Genomic DNA, 1,636 nt, shown 5'->3' with positions numbered 1-1,636 from the left:
AGTTTCATTGCAGTAACAAAATACACTTTCAATGCCTTAAAGCGCTGTACTTACGTGTCTGTCTCATAAAAGACGTAAAATTCCTTGTTCGGCTTCATAGCCCACGCTCTCTCAACTCCCGGCAAGAACTTAAACTTATCCAACGCCCAACCATCAATCTTCTTAGTGGCCTCTTTATCCACATTCAATATCTTGTTTTCCTTCATCTCTTTCTGCAGCAAGTACTGCTGAAACTTGGAGGTGTCCGATCCCTTTCGATACGTATCCGGCAGATAAGCCAAGATATCGATAACTTTGTGGCCTCGCAGAGTCTCCTCCATATCTGAGAATATTAGCAAGTCGTCCGTGGAGAAGCAGGCGCTCACACTATCCAATTGCGACTCGATCTTGTCTCGGTTTTCGCTATATCCCATCTTTAGAACAGGTTGGATTCGCGACAGCTTGTGTTTGGGGAAACTGGCACATAACTGCTTAGTAGTTTTGCTACCGGGGCTCTGCGATACGGGCTGAAATTCGCTCGTTGTTGGAAAGTTGTACGTCTTGTTGATTTCGTCGGGCTCCAACCACAACTCGTTAGGGGGGAACCCTGGCACTAGTACTGGCTTATGACGGCTCCAGAAAAATACGCCTGTGAGGAGGAACAAAGTTGCTGTCAGCAAGATGTTGCGATTGAGGCGCTTGTTTGTCAGAGGCGACAGGCGCGACTTGTATGACTGATTGAAGGGTATCATTGCCACAACATCTGTTTAGGATGCCAAATTGACGACGCAGTGCCGACTGTGACGATCTGATGCTGTGGCCCTAACAGAGGAAGATCAAGCCTCACGATTACACATTTCGGCACTCGGACCCGCCCACTCAACGAATACACGCGAGAAATCACGTGGTCCTTGAAAGGGCCCGAGTGATTTTCGACACGTTTTGGTGAGAACGAGAAACATCAACACCAGCGAGAAAGAAATTGTGAGACACTAGTCAATTATAGAACCGCAAGCCTGCTCCAAATGGTCAGTGGGATAGTGAAGTGCCCGACGCTCTGCCCAGTGCATCAGGGCGACTTCGTGGTCTGAGGATCAATTTGGTCGATCAACCACCCAGAGCACGCCGCGAAACTAAGTCCGTACCAGCACCCTCTGTTATTGACGACGTGGACGGGCGACCTGTTGACACCCATGAAGTCAGGACCGCAGTCATTAGCGATCTGTCCCTCAACCTCAAAATGCAAATCATACCTGACCTCGGCAGCCTCCCGGACGTGCTCCCAAACGGACAGCCGAGGCGAAAACAGCCACCGAACAGACCATCGATGGCATCAAACGGACCTCAACAAAGCCGTTGCCAGTATCAAAGCAAATGCAGACAGTGCTAAGGTTGCTAACGACACGGCGGAGAAAGCGATAGAGATCAGTAAAGCAACGATAAACAGGCCAAATCAGCCAACGAAGCACGAAACCATACTACATAGCCACTAGGGGCGGACTCGCATCCAGCATGGACTATCTGCAAAGCCACAGGACATTTCCAGTCAGACCCTGCGTGAAACCATATGAATATCAGAGACCCAATCAACGTCACCAACATGAGAGCGGTGAACCCTCGCAAGTTTAAAACATACGTAGACAGAGCTGTCGGACAG

The 1,636-nt window shown here is 49.5% G+C and overlaps 2 protein-coding genes across 2 annotated transcripts in view; one reads left to right on the top strand and one right to left on the bottom strand.

The window, feature by feature from the left end:
* Positions 1 to 50: 50 nt before the first annotated feature.
* MAA_11524 (uncharacterized protein) lies at positions 51 to 731 on the bottom strand (the record flags this gene model as incomplete). The annotated part of the gene is made up of 1 exon (XM_011413519.1): positions 51 to 731. One exon carries the CDS (start codon positions 729 to 731, stop codon positions 51 to 53), a length of 681 nt encoding a protein of 226 aa, XP_011411821.1.
* An 848-nt stretch (positions 732 to 1,579) lies between these two features.
* Positions 1,580 to 1,636, top strand: part of MAA_11523 (uncharacterized protein) — a gene marked incomplete at both ends in the record, with an annotated part of 1,468 nt that continues 1,411 nt past the window's right edge. Inside the window, one exon of the mRNA XM_011413518.1 lies at positions 1,580 to 1,627. Coding sequence (XP_011411820.1) covers positions 1,580 to 1,627 — 48 coding nt within the window. The remainder of the gene's footprint in view (positions 1,628 to 1,636) is intronic.

Source organism: Metarhizium robertsii, assembly GCF_000187425.2.
Source record: "Metarhizium robertsii ARSEF 23 chromosome Unknown MAA_Scf_9, whole genome shotgun sequence".
Taxonomy (NCBI): domain Eukaryota; kingdom Fungi; phylum Ascomycota; class Sordariomycetes; order Hypocreales; family Clavicipitaceae; genus Metarhizium; species Metarhizium robertsii.
This window is presented reverse-complemented; position numbering and strand designations above follow the sequence as displayed.